Raw genomic sequence first — 20,292 nt, 5'->3', positions numbered from 1 at the left:
ACAAAAACTGAATTTCAGGATGAGGTGTTAAAATTGAAAGAAATTCAGCTGAAATCTCCTACTATAATGATACTCAAAATAATCACGTCAAGATAATTTTCAAAATGAGACTCATTTAGACAGCATTTTGTACGAGAGAAATGTGGACTAAGTAATTTAGGTATATTTTTATAATATGAGTTAAAAACAGAAATTTTCTAGTTAATTGTGAATTAAAGAAAAAATTCTCATTAACAAGAGTTCTTCAATCAGAATTTAAACTTGTGAAAATTTTAATACATGTTAATCCTCACCTGATTGACCTGTAGCCTTGGACCAAGGTTTGTGTATATCTCTTTAAGGAGATCTATAGCTCTGCTGGCAATATCATCATTACTCTGAATCACCACCTAGATTAAAAAAGAGGCAAGTGTAAATATCTTTCAAGAAATATTTTAGTTGGCCATTTCCATTCAAACCATACCTTCAGTATTTTTAATACAGCATTCAATAATTTAAAAAGTCTTTGGATAAATCAAGTTAAGAAAGGAAGACACATTTCACTAAGAATAAAATATGCTATCATTAGTATCATTTACTCCTGCAATTCAACACACCTTGGTACCCAAGCAGTGGGCTTCCCTAGTGCTGTGTTTAGTTGCTCAGTTGTGTCTGACTCTTTATGACCCCATGGACTGTAGCCCTCCAGGCTCCTCTATCCATAGGGATTCTCCGGGCAAGAATACTGGAGAGGGTTGCCAGGCCCTTCTCCAGGGGATCCTCCCAATGCAGGGATCGAACCCAAGTCACCTGCATTGTAGGCAGATTCTTTACCATCTGAGCCACCACAGCAGCCCAAGAATACTGGAGTGGGTAGCCTATCCCTTTCTCCAGGGTATCTTCCCAACCCAGAACTGAACTGGGGTCTCCTGCATTGGCAAGTGAGCCACCAGGGAAGCCCCGCCTGCCAACGCAGGAGACGCAAGTTGGATCCCTGAGTCACAAAGATCCTCTGGAGAAGGAAATGGCAACCCACTCCAGTATTCTTACCTGGGAAATCCCATGGATAGAGGAGCCTAGAGGGCTATGGTCCATGGGGTTGCAAAAGAGTTGGACAAGACTCAGTGACTAAACAACAATAACCAAGTAGTGAGATACTAAAGAAGGAATTTAAATTAGTTAAAGGAAATCAAGATTACATGAAATACAGCTTAGCATAAAAGGCTACCCACCCCATCTTTATCATCTAGTCGTATCAGTGGTTTTCAAAGTATGTATAGAACTCTAAGTGCTGAAGCGTTTTTAGGGATGAACCCTGTAGCAGGCACGGGAGGGGAAGGAAGTAAAGCACAGGGTGACTGAGTCGCAAGAAAACAACCACCAAGCTTTCTTTTCTCACCTCAACTAGTTTTACATTTTGAAGTGTTATGTAAACTTTGATTTTAAAAAACAGTTTCTGCTGTTTAAAAATGCTGAAGACCACTTAAAGTGTGAATAATCAAATAAACAACTTAGTCTGCCTATGGTTTGCAGAAACATATTTCATATCCAGAAAACAACATAAACTGCTGCCAACAGGTCAGATTTTTAAAGATATTTAAAGATAGGACTAATATATTAATAACTACAACATGGATGGAACCTGAGGGCATTATGCTAAGTGAAATAAGTCCCAGAGAGAAGTACTGTATGATCTCACTTATATATGGAATCTAAAAATCAAACACAAACAAAAAACTGAACTCATAGATAACAGAGAATAGATTGGTGTTTGCCAAATGAGTGAAGGGGCTCAAAGTAACATATAGCATGGTGCTATATTTAATAGTACTGTATTGTATATTTGAAAGAGTGAATGCTAAGGCAATAAATTTTTCTTTTTGACCATGCCACACAGCTTGTGGGATCTTAATTCCCTGTCCAGGGACTGAATCCAGGCCATGGCAACGAAAGCAGAGCTCTAGCCATTGGGCCACCAGGGAAGTCCCAAGTAAATCTTAAATGTTCTCACTACAAGGAAAAAACAACAACTGTGACAATAGATTGTGATCATTTTGCAATATGTACACATCAAATCATTATGTTGTACACCTGTAACTAATATGGTGTTGCATGTCAATTGTAACTCCACTAAAAAATATATATAATATTGCAAGTTAAAACAGTGCTGATAAAGTATACATTCATAAGCCTTTCTAAACAAAGTCTTCTTTTTTGTCTTCTATATTAGCATTAAGTGTATAATAAGCTAAAATTAATACTGAAAAGAAATAGAGGTCTACATTAAATTAAAAAGGGAAAGAAAATAACTTTCATGGAGAGGCATGGAAGATTTCTATGGTTAGTGCACTTACATTCTAAACATATCAGGGGCAGACAGATTCTAAGCCAAGAGAAAAGGAGTATCAGTGGCAGAAGGAGGGGGAGGTGGAGGGAGGGAGAGATGAAAAAGTCCAACGACAGATGACACAGTAAGATAAAGATGAACTATCACTAGCTCCTAGGACAAGCATCAGAGCAGCATATATACATATAATTTATATGTAAAATTGTGATTTCTTACCTATTTGAAAAAACTATATCACATACACAGTTTATCAAGTTCCCACTTTTCACTTACCCTCCAAAGGTAGTCTAATCCAATTAGTTCCAAATCATCCATCATATATGCTCTCCTTTTGGCTACCAGTTTTCCTTCCCGACAATTCACAGCTTTGAAGAATCGTTCAAAACATTTCATCCCATTTTCAGTCAATAAGGATGGATCAAGCTGAAGTACATTGCTTTCAAAGAAGTCCTTATTAATATCAGGATCCAAGTCTGGTTCATCCCCCATCAACTTGGAATACCACTTAAAACAGGCTTCACGGTCACAAAGGTAAACTGCATTCTCTGCTAAGCATTTCCATATTTGTTTTGCCTGAGGAGCGCATAGCCACAGTTGGCCATCCTTTAATAAAAATCTTGAAAAACATAAAATTAGCAATTAGATCTACATAGTTTATACGGGAAATAATCCACTATATTTCAATAAAAACAAAAGGATATACAGTTGGAGAAAAAAAAAGATTTGTTCCCTGATTTGATCTCTGAAACCAGCCAATTTTAAAAGTATGTTTAATAGGTTATCTGAGTTTTAGCATTCTGTTTATATGGTATCACTGGAGAAAGAGGTATTCTATGTATGTAACTTTCACAGATAAATCGTAACAATGAAGAGTTAAAATTCCTTAAATTTTAATATCTGCTGATGATCTGATCTGTCATCACTCAGCACTTGGCCACACTGAACTGAGTATCCTACATATGTCTTAAACTTTTTAATGTCAAAATTCAACAGGATGCTTATCAACTATTCAGTGGCATTCTCAGGGGTCTTTCTAGTTTGAGGACTATTAGGTTTAAAGACAGTAATGGTGAACTCTGTTTCACCTAGTTTCTTCAGTTAGCTTTCTTTTTCTTTTAGCATTCATCCACCCACCCTGTCTGTTGTATCTCTGAATGACAGAATGAACATCTCATTTTATTCTGAAAAACTTAACACAATTTTTAGCTAATCTAATGGTGCCTCTTTACCCAATTACAGAGTAAGGTGAATGTATTTAAGGTTCTCTTTTCATTTCAAAGCATTTTCAGTTATGAATTCCAGTGTCTTTGATATTTCCATAAGACTGTTGAGCTTAAAGAGGGCTTTCTAGCAGCTGTCCTACCTAACCCTGTCACCCTGTCTAATTTACAGACAGGAAACTGAGGTCTAATGTGATAAAATACAACTGTTTTCATTCTGGGGTTGTGTGTGTGGCTTTCTTCTTTTTTGCCTTTTTTAAGCAAAAATTCCATTTGGAAGGGCACTGTATAAAAAATAAAAGCAGGGCTGCTCCAACTGTTGGGAAGAGGAGGAAAGAAGTGAGAGAGGGGGAGAAAACTTCCCACTGCTTGTCCAGAAATCTTGGAGGAAGCTCCTCAGAAGCCCTAAGGCTCCAAAGTAGGTCTGAAAAATCACTTGTCTAATAGAAAGAGCAAAGACTGAAGTTGGATACACCTAGTTGAGTAGTGCAACCAACTATATACCGGGGCTACATGATTTCAAACATAGCTTTAAGCCATGTGAATCTCAGTTTCCTTATTAATCAAATGGGGATAATACCTGTCTCCCTGTGCTATGAGGTTTAAATGCAGAGTGAGTAAAGTTCAGTTCCTGTGCCTTCAGAGAACTGATGTACGTCATATAGATAAGTACTAATAGAGCAGGGACTAAAATAGCTTCTCTGATTCCAAACTTTAATTTAGCAAAAGAGCTTATAAGCACTCTTCTGTTCTAGGCAATCTAAAGGACACAATACACACTGATCAATAACAATGTCTTACTATGGCAATGATTCTCAACCTGGGGAGGAAGATCCTTTCATTCAGACGGCTGAAAAACCACCCCCACACCCCCACCCCTCTACAACTTATAGAACCATTTCGCTTTAAACAAAGGCCAAATTTCTTGAACTCTGGTGTCTAGACTTTACCTTCAAGTTAAAATCTTAATGTAACTACTTATGCAAATATTTCCAAGTAAGCACATAACTCAATAAACATAAGCCTATAATTAATGCAGTCCAGGAGAAAATTCCCCAATGTATCAAAATAATACATGCAATAGATTTTCTGAAGCACTGATAATTTGGGCGTTTCACGTAGCGTGCTTATGAAAATATATGATGGGGTTTCTGAATTGCAAGAAATCTCTCATCATCAAAAATTTTTAACAATTTTAAATCTTTAAGTGTATAATCATTAAAAGCTAATCACTGAGTATATCAAGCCCTGGACTACATTTAGCTTTGGCTTACAGGAATAAGGGGCTTCCCTGGTGGCTCAGCTGGTAAAGCATCTGCCTACAATGTGGAAGATCTGGATTCAATCCCTGGATTGGGAACATCCCTGGAGAAGGGAGCGGCAACCCACTCCAGCATTATGGCCCTGAGAATTTCATGGACTATTTCATGGAGTCGCAAAGAGTGAGACACAACTGAGCGACTTTCACGCCTTCACTCACTCATTATGGGAATAAATCTCTTTTCTCTATCCCCAACAGAATGTTATTAACACATAATTTCAGACTGCTTTTGTCAGCCACTGTTAGGATAAACAAAGCACCAGAGAACTCAAATCACTCTTTTAGGGTACTGGTCCAACAGATTTTTGTCCCCATTTCCTTAATATGGTTCTCCAGCCGGCTGTGTCAAATATGGAAATTTGTTCTTTAAAAACTAAATATATTCCCAATATAAACAAATATGAAGACCAGAAGTCTATACAAAAGGTTTAAATATGTTCTTTTCAAATACTGCAAAGAAGAAAAGTTAAAACTCAGTCAATAATTTAATATTTAATCATGAACACACAGGGAAATGTCCTGTGACTTTCATGTAAGGATTTCCAGATTGGAAAAATCAAAGGTGACAAGAGCCACCTAACAAAGACCTAGCCATACAGCATATCAACTTGACATTCTTTATCTGTGTCTTAGAAAGAGCAACACTAATTGTTTAAAACAAACCTAAGGAAGTTAAGCCGTTCTTGGACTTCTTGAACATGACTGTATCTACTTCCCAGCCTCACAGTTTGTGGGTCATAGTCTTCATGGTCTGCAAATTAAGAAAAATTTTGCATTACACACATGGTTACCCATATCATTGCTGACTTTAATCGAAGGAAAACAAGTCATTAAAAGATCGTTAATTCTTTATCACTAAAGCCAATTTGAAATTTACTTATTAGTCATAATTTTTATCCATCTTTTTTCCCAACCAAAATAATCGTCCCTTTTTTCTAACCAAAAAAAACAAAGGTCTGTTAAATGTGTCATCAAAAATAATTCTTCATACAACCCTCTGTCCAATTTTCATACATAATGAAGCAATGTCTGATTACAGTATAAGACTGACCTGAATGGTCTATGAACTGACCACCAAGACAAACTTTTTTCTCTAATTTCCTTTCTGTTACATTGAAATGTCTTCATAAAAAAAAACAGTGTTTGCAATGGAAGATCAGAGCAAAAAGAAAAAATCTTTAAAAGCACCTCCAGTCCTAAAAACACCTTGGAGAGTGTTTTCTGTTTTTGTTTTTTTAATTTATTAGAAAAAGTCATATGATCTGGAAATGGTCAGGTTGATTTGTGACTCAGAGCAGAAGAAAGCTGAAGCAAATGTTCTGAACAAGTGCTGTCAACTTCTCAGGAACAGTGACATTTCTCCCAGAAAGCTGATGAAAGTTATAGAGGAATAAAAATTGTGTAATTTCCCCTTAGCATTAATTATTGCTATTTTCATAGCCTGAACCTTAAGGTATATGTGTGCTGGTGCTAAAGAGTTCTAAACGAGTGAGACCCTTAAGAAATAGTAATCAATGTCTTCAAAAATAGTGAGGTTTCTTCTCTGAACAAAATCTTAAAGGTGGAACATTTACGATTTTAGAAACATCTTTTGATGCTTTGGTGAAGAAAAGCAGCCCAATGTATTATGACTACCTGCTTTCTACATCTACTGCTATCTACCCAAAGTCCTAAACACATAGTCTACTCCCCAAAAATTCAATTTCATCAGGGCTCAAAGCACTAATTCTCAAGAGGTCTTCTCAAGAAACTGAACAGAATTCTCTTATACTATGCCAGCAATTTTCTTTTTCAGAGCATCAAAGTATCTGAATAAACAATGGACCACCTCCACCCCCACCAACGAGTTTATTCACAGCTTTACTTTGCAAGTTCTTTTTTACTGGAAATTTTAATAATTTCAAAATTGAGCTTAAAAAATAATATTAGAAACTCTCATCACCTTTACCCCACCAGCTGTTTACATTTTGCCCTATTTGCTTATTAGTCATTACATGCATGCATGCATGTGTATGATTTTTCTAAACCATTTGAGAGTGAGCTGGCAACATGTCCCTCAATCCTGCAGTAAGTATTTCTGAATAACAGACATTATCTTACATAACCACACAATTATCAAATTAACACTGATAAAATAACATTATCTAGTCCAAGGCTTCTCAACAGCACATTATTGACATTTGAGTGGATAATTCTTTGCTGTGGGACTGCCCTGGGCAGTGCAGTGTATCTAGCACTATCCCAGGCCTCTATCTACTAAATTCCAGTAGCGTCCTTGCCCAATCTCCCCCCCACCACAAATTAAGATAACCAAAAAATAACTCCAATTATAATTTTACCATTAATTCCCATTTATGCCTTCTTTGCTCCAAATCCAAGATCAAACACACTGCATTTAGTTGCCGTGCTTTAATCTGGAGAATTCAACATCCTTTCTATTTCTTGACTTTTTATAAAACTATGAGCCAACTTTGTTGCGTGTTGCTTAATGTAGGCTTCTCTGATGCTTATGATTAGATTTAAGCTAGATATTTGGCAGAGTACCACAGAAATGACCCTCTAGCCACCTCAAAGAATCATTATCGGGGAAACAGTGCTTGTCACTCTGTGGCAGTATTCACATCAACTATGATCACCCAGTGAATGTGGTTTCCACCAGGTTTCTCCACTGTAAAGTTACTATTTTTAAATGAATTCATGGGGAGACACTTTCAGACTATGCCAATAGCTAGTCTATCAAATTTATCCACCAGTTTCAGCCTTCTCTTCCTTCTATTTAGGTGGTAGCACTTGAAGAGCCAGGACCATGAACATATAGAAGAGCTTTGAAAACACTCAGTGAAAGCCAAACTATAATCACAAGAAGTCAAGAAGTAAAAAGATCCCTCTCTGCTAAATAGGAATAGAGAGGCCTTCCACTTTGCTATGGATAAGCTTCTGGGCTTATAAAACATAAACAGGATGTCTGTGGTTCTCCCTCTAAACATTCAGCTCTAAATAAATAATGAAATTAGTTAGCCTATGGCTAACACTTGCTGTTGTCTTTTTTTCCCGTCACCCTAGAGGTGTGAAGTACTAGTATCTCACTGAAGTTTTGATTTGCATTTCACTAATAGCTAATGGCATTGAGCATTATTTCATGTCTATTGACCACCAGTATATCTTTGGAGAAATGTCTATTGAGATTCTCTGCCCATTTCTACTAAGAAAAGTCTTTCTGAGTTATGTCTTTTTTTTTTTAGTACAAAATATCTTTAATTTGTATATGGCATTATTGGAATAATCTTTCCACAGATGATAGAAATGTCACTTCAAACTCTATCAGACGATCTGCTTATGGATGCACGGGCACTGTTTCTGATTTGGAGCCTCTGTTCTGCAGACCTGGAGAGAATACAGGTCATAGTCTCAGCACAGCCCTCTTCACTTTCAGCCAAGAACCCAGTCTTCTCGCCTTGGAGGAATGACAATGTCCAGCTTCGGGCCCCCTGAATCACGTATGAGGACAATTGTGCCAGCTGCCATACACTCAACAATCCCAATCCCAAAATGCTGGTTCCATATGGTATGCAAACTAATTGTTCCTTGAGACAAGTAATTCTTTAATTCATCAAATGGAATGTTTATTTTAAATTCCACATCTTGAACTCCTAGGTCCTCATTGAGCCTTCTCAGCTGCTTTACCTTGAGTTCATCATCTTGGTTACAAAAACCTCCAACGAGGACAAGTTTAAGTGCAGGAAGAGATTCACTCTCCTTCTTATTCATCAATTTAGCAAGGGCTCTGTTCTGCAATGAATGGTTCTTTCCAGGCCTCAACTGACCACTCGAAACCAGCCAAACACCTTAGTAAGTGTTCTAAGGTTGACTTCTCCTTGTCTAAGGAAGATCCAGAAATGTGTGCACATCACAAGGTGGATAAACAATATTAGCGCAGTTCCCAGCCTTCCACAGTGAGAGAATATTGTTCAGTGTCTAAGAAGAATTGACCATGATGACGGCAATGCAAGAACTGACAAACCCATACACAAAAGCAAATAAATAGTAGTAGATGAGCTTTACTTTGCTGAGAGGAGGATTCCTGGTAATGAATATATAGCTTCCAACTTGGCAACCAACCTAGATACTTAAACAGAGGAAGCATGAAAGCTTAGCCCATTGCATCAACATAAACATCGGGAATGCACTACATCAGTTTCCTAGCCCAGAAAAATGGATCCCAGGCTTTGGCCCAGCAGTGTGAAATGAGGATACAGTCAATCTTCCACAAGGCAGCAGTTCCTCAAGAAAACAAACTTCACTGGGCGAGTTAACCTGATGTTAAATCTTTAAGTGCCTTCTAGGATCTGTTGGTCACTGACATTGATATCACCAGTATAAACAACATAAACTGCTTTGGGACACCTACTTTTCCTGCAGAGCCCTTAAGGCACACCATAACACTCCTTCCCTTCCTCAGCCAGCATTGCAGTATGGATGAAAAATGCCATCACTGTTTGATTTTCCCAGTTTTGCTAGATGACACAGACTTTTTCTCTGTAGCAGCACTTGGATTTCCCAAAGAACAGTAAGTAAACACACATATAAAGTTCCACATGCAATTAGCCCAGGGAAGAATAATGAATTAAAAAACCTGAATTCTGGAGAGAATACATATACAATGCTATTGAGGATGCTGTTGTATTAATGATAAATTTTCAACTTCAACTCGCATAAGCACCAACCCCTTTTGGTGGCCGCCATCTTCCACTGACCCTTGAACTCAGGAAGCTCTCCGTTGTTCCTCTTTTCTATTGGCTCCTGATGGATTATGTCTTAATTGCTGGGTTGTAAGATACTAGTCCCTTGTGAGATACATAGTTTGCAGATATTTTCTCCCATTCTCAGGTTGTCATTTTACTAATGATAGTATCATCCGTAGCAGTTAAATTTATGATATAGTCCAATCACTGTTTTTTATCCTTACCATTTTCCTTTGCCTAACTCAAGACCACAAAGATTTGTATGTTGTTTTGTTCGGTTGAGCCTTGACCACCACAGGCGTTAATCCAAGTATAACAGCAATCACAGTTTCTCTGCATACACAGATTAAACCAACCATGGACCATTCAATACTGTAGTGTTTACTACTGAAAAGTATCCATGTATAAGTGGACTTTCACAGTTCAAACTTGAGATTTTCAAAAGCCAACTGTACTTTATCTATTGTACATGGAATTATTCTGATTTCCTTTTCAGAATGTTCATTGCCAGTGTATAGAAATGGAACTTTTGTATACTGATATTAATCCCTGCAATTATGGAAACTAATTTATTATTAATCTTAATAGATTTTAGCAGATTCTTTAGGATTTTTTGCATATGAGATGGTGTTGTCTAAGATTGGAGACACTGTTTCTTTTCCAATCTGGATGCTTTTTCTTTTTCATGTCTAGTTAATTTTACTAGTATCTCCAAGAGAATGTTCAACAGAAGCGACTGGAGTGCGAATCTTTGTCTCATTCCTGTTCCTGAGAGGGAAGTAGTCAACCTTTCACTGTTGAGTATGATGTTAGCTGTAGCTTCATCGAGATGTGCTTTATCAGGTTGAGGAAATTCCCTTCTAGTCCTAGTCTGCTGAATGTTTTTATAATGAAAGGTGTTGGACTTTGTCAAATGCTTTTTCTGCATCTACTGAGATGACCTCATAGTTTTGGCCCTTTATTCTATAACAAATGACTTTGGAGTGTCAAATCAACATTGCATTCCAGGGACACATTCATTATCTTTCTTATATGTTGTGAAGATTCTGTTTGCTTGTTTTTTGAGAACTTTTGACTATATTCACAAGGTCTGTAATTTTCTTTTTATGTCTTTGTATTCTTTTGGTATCAGATTAACAATGGCTTCATAGAATGAGCCTGGAAGTGCCCCTCTTTGTTTATTTCTTTGGCTGTGTTGGGTCTTACTTGTGGCATACAGGATCTTCGTTGTCATATTTGATCTTTCATTGCAGAGCATGGACTCTGTAGTCATGGTGTGGGGGCTTAGTTGCTCTGAGGCATGTGGGATCTTAGTTCCCTGACCAGGGACCAAACTCGTGTCCCTTGCACTGCAAAGTGGATTCTTAACCACTGGACCACCAGGGAAGCCCCAGTTCCTCTATCTTTTTGAAAGAATTGGTTTAATTCTACTGTTAATTCTTCTTTAAATACTCAGTAAATTCACTAATGAAGCCACCTGGTTCTGGGCTTTTCTTTGTGGGAAGTTTTTTGATTACTAATTCAATCTTTTTACATGTTATATACCTATTCAGTTTCTCAATTGCTTCTTGAGTCAATTTCAGTAATTTGGCATTCTCTTATTTTTCTTATTTTCATAAGGTTAGCAGTGATATCTTCTTTTTGACTTTCACAACTGAGCCTAACTAGAGGTTTGTGAATTTTGCTATCTTTTTGAAGAACATTCATTGATTTTTCTCTTCTCTATTTCACTTATCTCCACTCTAATCTTTATTAATTTCTTTCTGTTTACAGGTTAGTTTTCTCTCTCCCACTTTTTGAAGGTGAAATGTTACTGATTTGCTACCTTTCTTCTTTAATGTAAAAACTCAGCAGTATAAATTTCCTCTCAGCACTGATTTAGGAACACTCCATTAGTTTTTATATTTCATGTTTTTTTTTCATTCATCTCAGCATATTCTCATTTCACTTATTTCATCTTTGACCCACTAGGTCAGTAATGAATGTATACTTTTGACACACTTGTGAAATTCCCAGATTTACTTTTTAATTTATAATTTAATTCTTACTGTGGACCAAAAAAACCCTATTTTGTATAATTTCAACACTTTTTAAGGTTAGTAAGGCTTGCTTATGGCCTAGAGTATGGTCTGTTCTGCAGAATACTGTGTATCTGTGAGAAGAATATACATTCTGCTGGTTTTGGGTGGTTCTGAATTACTGTCTGCTGTCACTTGCTTTCAGTCTAATTACTTCCTTTAGTATTTCTTCTCAGGCAAGTTGGCTAACAACAAATTATCCCAGTGTTTGAGAATGTCTTTACTTTTCATTTTTGAAAGACAGTTTTGCTGAATGTAAGGTTCTTAGCTGTCAGGTCCCACCTCTGCCCCTGGCACTTTGAATAGGTTGTCCTATTGCCTTCAATGTTCTGATAAATCAGTTGTACTTTTAGTGGGGTTTCCTTGTATATGAGGACATAATTGAAAGTGGCAGCCCTTAGAAGACAGAATGCAAAAATGTGATCTACAGTAAAGACAAGTCCTCCAACTCTATCTGGAAACCAAGGAAAAAAGGTAAATAAAACCTTTATAAGTGTTCAAGTCAGAACTGTCTATCCTACCAATAAGGTAAAACTTAAGTAAAAACTGAAAGATGGTCTTGTATTGTGTTGTATGCACATAAAAAACTTCTAAAGAATAATTTGGTAAGCACCAAGAGAATAAGAACACAAGTAAATATTGAAGATAATTTTAGTTATGAATAATGCTAAAACAGGAGGTAGAATCAGCTGACTGTACTATTGAGGAAGTGGGTTTTTTCCCTCCCCAAAGCTTAAGATACTAGTAGAGATGAAACATGGGCAGGACAAATACTTAATATTGGTGAAATACTTATCAGAAACTAAGAATATCAGTAAACTAGGAGCCCGATATTATCCTACTGAATAAGGTCTCATACCTAATGGGATCCATGCAACACTTTTATTATATAGAGGCTAAAAGAAATTTATTTTAGAATTATAGACTTGGAAATTGGTGACTGATGGTATCATCAACCACCAATTTCTAAATGCTGTGAAAAGTCTGTTTTAATAGGAGAATTTTACTAGCTGGAGACTGATCAGAATTAATCAGAAGAGTACTATAATAGAGGAAGAAAAGGTATATCAAAGGTTAGAACAAATAGAAAGTATGGTTCCAATAAACTCAGGGGAACATAGCAACAAAAATTCAAGGGCTTACTATGTGCCAGGCATTATTTTAGCATAAATCATTTGTTCAAGGTCATACACCTAATACATTAGGTCATGTTTCAAATCTAGACAATCTGTGCAGATTTACAGCTCTTATTTTATGAAGATACAGATAATATAAGAAGGGGAAACTGAAGCCTGAAGATTTTAAGTCCATGCAACTGAGATGAAGCAAAGACTCATGTAGAATTTGACTACAAAGGAGCAGAAAATTTGAGTGAGGCCGAATTGCATGCCTATCATCTCCTGATAGCCTCTACAGCAGGGGTCTCAACCTGTGCCAATGAAATTAAATGAAATACCATATGCAAATAAAGTATGTAAAAATTAGCAATGGAGTCATGTGATTTATATTAAGGCTTCATGGCGCGGGGGGGCGGGGGGGGTGGTGGCGCGCGCGCGCGTGGAAAGGCCTGCATTAGCTTCTGTTGAGGGCACTGTACCAGAAAGTGGAGGTAACATCATAATGAAGAATCAGTTACATTAAACTAAGCTTATACCTCTCTCAGATTTCGTTTGACATATGTAAACATGTCCAAAATGTTGGCTGCATTCATAATAATAATCATTGCCATGATTATTCTAGCATGCTCCTTAGAAGGAGCTAAGAAATGAAACGATAAAAGATCACTGCCCGGTGCCTATCAGTTGCCTGATGCTTAGATTGCTTATGCTCAAGAGTGGTAAATGGAAGACAGTCAACAAAATCAGCTCAGGTATCTGAGAGCTATTTCATTTTTCAATTATGTTTACCTGAATTTTATATGGGAATGTATGTATGTACCTTAAGTGTTAAGGAAAATTATCCTTGCAATATGTAAGAGCCTTCGTTGGAATTTTATTCAACAATGCCAAAAGTCTAAATCTTCAAATAATAGAGGTATGAGAAAAATCCTCATTTTTAATACATATATTGGCTTCTGCAGACTCTAACATGTTAAAGAAGTGGTATGTTCAATATTCACTATGTTAATTCTATCTCTCTGGTAATATAAAGTTTTCTTTCTGTGGCTATGGGGACCAACTTCAACCTAAAAGAAAGTTTGGGGGTTTATTTTGGAGCCTATGAATTTGGTCTAAGACAGAGGAATATGTACCAACAACCCATCTGTCCTCCAGCACACACATTCAGGCACAATTGTCAGAGGGCAAAAACACACTGAAATAGAGCTCCATATATGGCAGGCTCTTAAAAACTGACTGTTGACGCCAAAACAAATTTGCACTTTGAAATCCAGAGTAAATATGTGGACTCTAGTAGTCTCGATCTCATAAACTTTCAATTCATAAAGTCTGAAGAACTTATGAGACACAGACTTAGAATTACAAAAGAACTATGGTATTTGGAAGAACAGACTTTGACAAAAGTTTTCTTAAAAAGATAAAGGTGGTGGTAGGAAGGAAACAAAGGATGGAAGCGAGTCAGGTACATACCTAGAAAGGTAACAACCAATTGTAGTAGAGGCAGGCAGAGCTCCCAGGCAGGGAAGAAAAAGAAATCAATTTACGAAGGAGAGTAAGAAAGGCAAGTGCTTAGTAAAGAGCCTTGAACTGCTGGCCTGGAGTTTAGGGTGTGTAAGATTCAGAAGTAAAAGAAGATCACAAGCTCATAAAAGAACACAATTTATAAAACCAACTACCTTGCATCTTTAAAAATATATCTGTTGTCACTTCTATGGTAACCGATTAAAAAAAAGCTGGGAAGGGCAACTGCTGTGACTTCCCATAGCTCATGTTAGCTTACAATACATACCTCTAGCATACAGCCTCATGCTTTCCATGTAAGTTGCAAGGTTTTCTGCTACCAAAGTAACTAGGGCATGATTGTGCTGAAGTTGATTGATTAAGTCATGGCGATAGAATACATGGGGACTTCGCTGAGTTTGACTGAAACGAGAAGAACTTAACAATATAATTAGGCAATTAAATGCTGCTGTAATCAAAAGAGCTTATACAATCTAAATTCTCAGCTCCTAATTTAAACTTAAAATGGTTTCCTTTGTAACAGAATTAACTTGGCCATTTACTTTAATGATAATATTAAGCAATTTAAAAGAAAATAATCAATGCCTCAAAAATAAGACATTAATTCCATTATTCTTACTTTATACAAAAACTATACATTAATATTTTCCAATTTACACCACGGGAAAAGTCAATGACTGATGTCTTCTTCTATACAGTATACAGGAGTACCAAGGTGCTTCTAAGTTTACATGATTATTATCAGAGTTATAAAACAGAAACATTTCTTGTAACATTAGCACTACAAAGATTTATGTTGTAATTGTAGTGGAGGATTTAATCAAAAAAGGGCTTTCATTAAAATTTAATTAGCCAAAGTACAGAATTCTCTTATTTCTAACAAGTATGCCAATGTACTTTCAGTGGCATGTTTTCTATTAATGTCATCCCTCATTTCATTTTATCCCTCCTGCTTTGTTTCCCTTTTCACCAGTATCTACGCTAATCCATTAATTTTTCTTTCTTACAGATGTTATCTTTCCATGATCAGTTTACTCTGAAATAGTTAATGTTTTATTGACTTTGAAATGTCATACTACGTAAGTCTTCACAGTAAAATAAATCTACTGGTGTTTTAAATAGTTAATTTCAAATATTAGATTGCATGTATGTTTAAATGATGAAAGATGACAAGGCGTAGTTTGAAAATACTTTTTTTCTGATTTATTTTAGCTAAATTTCTGTTAAACAGCCAACTTTAAATATCTTACATGCCAAACTTTAGTTACTGAAATTATTTGTTCTTGGACTTTCTGGTTATATGAGCTGGAACAGATAACATGAAGGCAGTATTATCACCTCTATTCTGACACTTATCACTAAATTCTGTCTTCTTCATCAGTAAAATCAAAGAGGTGGATGTGATAAAGGAATCCTCTTTTGTTTGAATTTAGTGTGTAAGCTTCCTGTCACCCTACTCTAGTTTTCTTTTTAAAACCTGCTTTCACCAAACAATGTTTCTTTTCAGTAAAATATGTAATTAAAAATATTGAAATTTTCTGTTAAGTCTTACCTCAAATTCTGAGGTGCTTCACCAAACAAACTACAAATTTCTCTAATTTGTTTCAGTGCAGGAATCACCCATTTGTCATTTGTACGAAGCTCTTCTATAAAGCGATCTATCCACTGTATCTTCTGTGTGTCACGGTCCTTAAGAAACAATTTCAGTGTTTTATATAGGTCAATACTCAGAAGAATTCTACCTTCAAATTAGTTTGAGAATTACCAAATAGAGCTCTTCTTGTAATACCAACATCATTGCAGTAAAGAATTTTTAAAAAAGCTGCTTTAAATATGCTTTTATTCTACATATACTACCAAAACTCCTAAATACTAGTATAAAAACTCAACATGACATGGATTCAGATATATCTACTGAAAGGTATTAAGCACACTGACAGAAAGTTTGATTTTAAAAGTTGCCAGAAGGTAGGCATTTAAGCTTTATCCAATGTTTTAAGAGATTCTACCATATAATAAAAATCCAGCAAGAACACGTAACTCCGATTGCTACTCTGTATGGATTTGTTTCTAGCATAAGAACACAGAAAATTTTTATTTTACCAAGGAAACAATGGTACAGCAACTGAATGAAAAAAATTCACCAAAAATAAAAATAAGGACATCTCCACATACACACAAGGAGATAGAAACAGTGATAAGCAATTAAAAATTAATGTTATAAAATCAAAACTACTTCAAATATTTTTACTTCTCCTACTTTATTTACTTTACTCCTTCCCTGAGTCCATAGTAATTTGTGTATCTAAAAATTTAAGTTCGGATTACTTTTACCTTATGTTTATGTGTTTAATGAAATAATTTAAACTCGAGGTTCTTATTATTTGATATACCAAATACTTAATGAACTATCACAAGTATAGTAAAAAAAAACACCTACACCTGCTTGAACTTATTGGTTTTTAATCTAAATTGCAGTTCATCAGTACAGCAAATAGTTTTAACAAGCAGGAAAATTAGTTTTTCAGCAATATTCATTTTACCATGAATGAAAAGATACACATGCTACAAGTTAGAATGCAGGGAAGTTGTATGACTTGCTTATAGGGAAGGCACTAAATGTTTTAGTGTTTAGGAAATTCTATTAATTTTTCTTAACTTTCCTAAGAAGCAAAGAAAACCTAACTTCTCTTACCTCTGAAGTCTATAATTATTTAGTATCTTATGATCTACTTAAAACTGGTATTTAGCACCACACATCTGACATTACCACGACTTTGTAACTTATTTATACTGTCTTTCTACCAAGAAGACTAAAATGTTTTCAGATGATGCAGAAAATTTAAGACATAAGAGACAGGAAGGCAGACTCACATGAACCAAGTATGTCAATTCTTAGATCACTTCAAAAATAATGTCAGAAAAACCTAGAACTATTCTATATCTAAAAGCCATTCTCATCGTGAAAGAGAAAGGTCACAAAAAGTGAGCAAGACAGCACACCCTTACCTGGGAACAACTATAATCCAGTATTTTTATGTGGGCGCTGAGAGCCAGGTCCATGATGTCTACAGGCACATCATCACTATGGGCCAGATTCCAGAGGAGGTTCAATACTTTGTGTGCCATCACACCATCTTTGTCATCTTCTGCAAGACGACGTATCAGCTCAAGTAGCTTTTCTCGCTGCTTTTTACTTGCATTTGTCCAACTGGCCTAGAAAATAAATTTTGAACAATATGGCAACACCACCTATTTATTCATCACTGCTTAAAAGTGTCATCAGATAAACAATATTCATCAGAAAAACAACACAGCTTAGCACAGAATTATTCAACTGGTATTTGAGCAATTAGATATGACAGATTTAAACTCCAAGAAAAATAAAAACTCTCCATTTACAGTTAAATACCATAGATCAGGGTTTCTCAGTCTTGGTATTACCAACATTTTGGACTAGCAAAACTGTTGTGGGGGGCTGTCCTGTGCACTATAGGAAGTTTAATAGCACCCCTGGCCTCCACCCCATTAGAAGCCAGTAGCAACTCCTGCTTTTATCTGTGACAACCAAAAATATCTCCACATATTGCCAAGCATCTCTGGGAAGCAGAAGAGCCTCTGGCTGAAAACTAATGCCTTAGATCCAGTCTGTCATTTGTACCTTTAAAATTAACTAAAAGATGTTAAAGACAACTTGATATACAAAAATATTCATAATAAATGAAAAAGCAATGTGCATTGCACACATAAAAAAGTCTATAACAAAGTCTGTTATTATCTAAGAAGTTTCTAACTTACAGACATGATACAACACTATTTCAATTTAGTAGAAGACTGGCCACTCATTTAAAAATTCTAAAATAGAAAAGAAACAAAACAACCAAAAAATCTTCCCTAAAATACTACTTTTTAAACACCCAGTTTATATAATGGTGTGTGTGTGTGTGTGTGTGTGTGTGTGTGTGTGTGTGTGTATGCTCTAGTGACACGTAGTGGGTAGAAACCACGGACGTTGCTAAACAACATGGGGAAAGGTATATGTATAAAGTTGGTAATTGGTTGTTTACTGGAAAATAAACTGAAAGCAACCAAATGGCAAATAGCAGGATGATTAAGTAATTACAGAGGATTCTTTCAATGGAATTATTACACAGACATTAACAATGCGATAAATAAAGGATATCTTGAAGTCAACTGGAATGCATACTTCCAATTCCTCCAAATCCCTTAGAATTATGAAAGGAATATGAGAAAGCTGCTAAGAATATGGCTGAAATATTAGATTGTATTACAATTAAGAATATTTTAAAGATATCACCAAGCATAATGTGCTTCCTACAGGAAGAGCACATCACCACCTATGATATATACAGACTCCCAGGTCCTAGCAACTCAGAGTTAATTGGTCTTGGATGGAAGCTAGTAATTGGTATCATTTTTTCTTCAATTGTGAAATACACATCAAGAAAGGCACAAACATACACACTATAGTACACAATATAAACACCTATGTAACTATTACCCAGGATGAAAATAACAAATGGTAAGCAGCACTCCAGAAGCTAGCTGGGTCTATTTCTGAAGTTTATGTTCTATCAAGGTTTATGAATTCTTGTGTGTCTTCATTCCTTTCTTCAACCTTCTGTTCATTAGACTCATCCTTGTGGTTGAGTTGGTCATTCTCATTGTTATGTTTCATTACATGAACGTTCCACCATTTACCCAACTTACATAGCAATTTTTTGCTATTACAAATAATTCTGCTGCAAATGCTGAATGTGTATACTGGTGCACATATGCATCAGTTCTTCTAGGGTATATATTCAGAACTCAAACTGACTGTCATGAAAATCTTAACACTCTTCCAGAAACACCAAACTATTTTCCTAAGTGGTTGCAGGAACTTCTGTTTCCATCAGCAGTCAGTATAACGTATTTTTAACAAGATACCTTCATGATCTTACACCAGTTATCAACAGAATACCCCTTTGTGAACACTGCCATAGCGTCTTGTCTTCTTAATCCACAAATTCACTCATCACTTGGCTTTTAAAAACCCAATACTAATAACTGGAGAGACCACTATACAATATGGCCTTAAAAAGTGCATGACGGCACTAATGCACATATGACCATAGGCGCTCTTGGGATACAGCTTATGAATCACAATTCCACAAAGTCCATGAATTACATTTCCAGCTTGCCTGTGCATATCACCCTAGACTACCAGGACTACCCATAGCAGGTAGTCCTTGCTGTTGACGATGTTTCATTGTAACCAATTATCTTTCCCTTCAGTCCTACAGAACCTATAATAAAAACACAAATGGCTAGGAGGAAAGGAATCCAAATTGATCACCTGAGTTTTGGCTAGGAGGAAAGGAATCCAAATTGATCACCTGAGTTTAAAAACCAAGAAAAAAAAAAAAGGTTCTTTATTTATAAGGGCTATTATTATAAAAAGTGCTCATTGAAAGAGAAAACAATGGTCAATTCTGCTACATCAGAAATCATTTAATGATTCCTATTTAAGTATTTACTAGGTAAAAATCATTCATAGATATGATGAATTAATCTATTAAAAATGAAACTATACTACTTAACTACATTAACTATTACCTTAAAGCAATCAAAAAGATGATCAAGTTGCTCAGGAGAAAAATCCCATGCCAACTTCGCCAGTAGATCATGTACATTCTTCACAATGGCTTCATGCTTCCCTGCCTATGTAAAAACAAAACCAGAGCACACTAAAATCTAAACAGCAATAAGTAGCATATACTGTCTGTGAACACTATTACTTAATAAAGTGTTCCCATCTCCATCTAACTCTGTAACCTAAGAAAATTCCTAACATTTTAAATGTTTTAGAACAGCCATCTAAAACCTGACAACTTGATTTCTTGATATACATGGTTAATGTAGACTTTGGGAACTCATGTTAACTTTTAATACAGTTTATTGAA

At 35.9% G+C, this 20,292-nt stretch overlaps 1 protein-coding gene and 1 pseudogene across 14 annotated transcripts in view; both read right to left on the bottom strand.

Annotated features, from left to right (window-relative positions):
- Window positions 1-20,292, bottom strand: part of USP9X (ubiquitin specific peptidase 9 X-linked) — a 115,348-nt gene that overhangs the window by 46,580 nt on the left and 48,476 nt on the right. For 7 of the 14 annotated variants that reach the window (XM_060407499.1, XM_060407504.1, XM_060407500.1 and 4 more), the window contains 7 exons: window positions 19,946-20,050; window positions 17,336-17,542; window positions 15,879-16,015; window positions 14,595-14,743; window positions 5,531-5,618; window positions 2,600-2,942; window positions 294-389 (listed from right to left, as the gene is read on the bottom strand). In XM_060407499.1, the coding sequence (XP_060263482.1) occupies window positions 294-389; window positions 2,600-2,942; window positions 5,531-5,618; window positions 14,595-14,743; window positions 15,879-16,015; window positions 17,336-17,542; window positions 19,946-20,050 (1,125 nt within the window). The remainder of the gene's footprint in view (window positions 1-293; window positions 390-2,599; window positions 2,943-5,530; window positions 5,619-14,594; window positions 14,744-15,878; window positions 16,016-17,335; window positions 17,543-19,945; window positions 20,051-20,292) is intronic. The other 7 variants (XM_060407502.1, XM_060407506.1, XM_060407508.1 and 4 more) reach the window with 1 other exon arrangement.
- Window positions 8,097-10,537, bottom strand: LOC132658757 (GDP-Man:Man(3)GlcNAc(2)-PP-Dol alpha-1,2-mannosyltransferase-like; annotated as a pseudogene).

The sequence above is a fragment of the Ovis aries genome, chromosome X, assembly GCF_016772045.2.
Source record: "Ovis aries strain OAR_USU_Benz2616 breed Rambouillet chromosome X, ARS-UI_Ramb_v3.0, whole genome shotgun sequence".
NCBI classification, from domain to species: Eukaryota; Metazoa; Chordata; class Mammalia; order Artiodactyla; family Bovidae; genus Ovis; species Ovis aries.
Note: the sequence above shows the minus strand (reverse complement) of the source record. Positions and strands in the feature narration are given on the sequence as shown.